Here is a 2152-nt window from a genome sequence, read left to right on the forward strand (position 1 = left end):
GAAAACTTAGCAAACTCAACTTATCATTAGGTCTGTACGATAACTCAAAAGTTTGTACAAACTTTTACAAAATGTTGTTCGATAACAAACTTTTTCAGTAAAAGAGAAATCAGAAGCACTCGCAAATAGTCGCAAGAACTTGCAAATACTTTTTACTTGCGAAGTTATCGAAAAGGCCTATTAGCAACTTGTCACTTATCAAAAATAAGGGTTCTGTGGAACGCAAATTTTTGCGAAAAATATTGCTAAGTGCAAAATGAAAAGTTGATAAGTTGTTTCGTGGAATAGGGCCCAGATGTAGCATTTGTTGTATTCGTAAAATGCATCCCTTGCCATTTCTATGTATACGAGTTATAGTTTTTTTTTACTTTTTCTATTATTGTGTTTTGTATTTTCAACGTACTGTTGTTATACGTATTTTTTCGGCTGATGGTCATGTATTTTGTTTTCCTTTTGTTGATTTTCAATCCATATGATTCACTTACATCTGTGAGTTTGTCAATAAGTTTTTGTAGACCGGACATGGTGCTAGCGAATATTGTTGTATCGTCCGCGTATCTGATATTGTTGATAATCATCCCATGTATTTGTACTCCTATTCTTTGGTGCTCTATAGCCTCCATAAATATTCGTTGGGAATACATATATATTAAATAACAACGGCGAAAGTATACAACTTTGTCGTACCCCCTTTGAAGTCGTTACTTCTTCCGTGATTTCTCCGTTTATTTTTATGTATGCCACCAATATACATTTCGTATACATCTTATTTCCTTGTCGCTTATATTAATAGTTTTCAAAATTTCGATTAGTTTATCGTGACGAAAGCTTTTTCGTAGTCAACGAAACATATAAATATAACCTTTTGTACATCTCGGCATTTTACCTGTAAGCTAAGCAGTGCTTCTCGAGTCCCCATTCCTTGTTAAAATCCGAACTGTGATGTGCCCATATAAGCTTCACATTGGATATATTCGGCTATGGATTACTCTTAGGAAAAGTTTCAATGCATGACTCATGATACTAACAGCCAATACACTACAATAATTAAATGGTCCATGTATAACCGGTAGAAAATTTTTTTGTACGATATCGTGAATAAAATGCACAGTGGAAGAAGCAAAATAACGGACAAAATTATATGAAAAAATACACAATTAACTAACTTAATTCTGTTTGTTTATTTAATCGATTAAACTTTCGACATTTATTTTTTATTAGAGGTTTTGACTATGCTGTGTTGCTCCTACGTAACCACCATTTACACTATTAATTATTTCCTGTACCACATTTGCAAAGTTTTCATACGTTTAACTTTCTTTTGCAATTGCAAAACTCCGTACATTAAAGCTTCAGCTGTGGGTGGACATCCGGGAACGTAAATATCAACAGGTATAATACGATCACATCCTCGGACCACGGAGTATGAGTAATGGTAATAACCTCCACCGTTTGCACAGCTTCCCATGGAAATTACCCAACGAGGTTCAGGCATTTGATCGTAAACTTTACGCAAAGCTGGAGCCATTTTATTGGTTAAAGTTCCAGCAACAATAATAACGTCGGCCTGACGAGGTGAAGCTCTGAAGACAACACCATAGCGATCCATATCGTAACGAGGTGCAGCAATGTGCATCATTTCTACAGCACAGCAGGCTAAACCGAATGTCAATGGCCAAATAGAACCCTTACGACCCCAATTCAGCAAATCATCCAATCGAGCCAAGGACCATTCCGCCATGCTGGACTGTTTAGTACCGAATGGACTGTAGCCCTTTTTAGGCAATGGGTTGTTTGAATCCACGACGGGCATCGTTTGTTGTTGACGCACCATGAGTGTGTTTGTTGCTGGTCCAAAAGCTCCGGCTGTCAGACTTGATGGGAGTCGGGCGGCCAGCAACTTTGGTGCATTATTTGCAAAAACTGATGCAGCGGAGCGCAGCATTTCTCCTAAAATTAAAGAATACGATTTTTTATACAAAGCAAAAATATATTATCAAAATAATTTCGCCAAACCTCTTTATGTAACTCTCGCTCAACACAAAAAAACACAAATGCTGAACGTCAAAATTTGACGTTTAGAATTTGAGGAACTATGTTGCCAGACTTGATAGCAGACAGTGTTAAAATGTTAGAACGGCATAGGTATGTT

The 2152-nt window shown here is 36.8% G+C and overlaps 1 protein-coding gene across 1 annotated transcript; it reads right to left on the reverse strand.

Moving 5' to 3' along the window:
• Positions 1-1162: 1162 nt before the first annotated feature.
• Positions 1163-2152, reverse strand: ND-20 (NADH dehydrogenase (ubiquinone) 20 kDa subunit). Its single transcript, XM_073978396.1, has 2 exons — positions 2017-2152; positions 1163-1950 (listed from the first exon to the last, which is right to left on the reverse strand). The coding sequence occupies exon 2, from the start codon at positions 1943-1945 to the stop codon at positions 1274-1276; it is 672 nt and encodes a 223-aa protein (XP_073834497.1). The 5' UTR covers positions 1946-1950; positions 2017-2152; the 3' UTR covers positions 1163-1273.

Source organism: Musca autumnalis, unplaced genomic scaffold (genome assembly GCF_047663935.1).
Source record: "Musca autumnalis isolate F117 unplaced genomic scaffold, ASM4766393v1 scaffold_3, whole genome shotgun sequence".
In the NCBI taxonomy this organism is placed as follows: Eukaryota; Metazoa; Arthropoda; class Insecta; order Diptera; family Muscidae; genus Musca; species Musca autumnalis.

Coding starts and splice junctions, on each gene's coding strand:
- ND-20 (XM_073978396.1), bottom strand. CDS start 1,945: ATGCTGCGCTCCGCTGCATCAGTTTTTGCAAATAATGCACCAAAGTTG.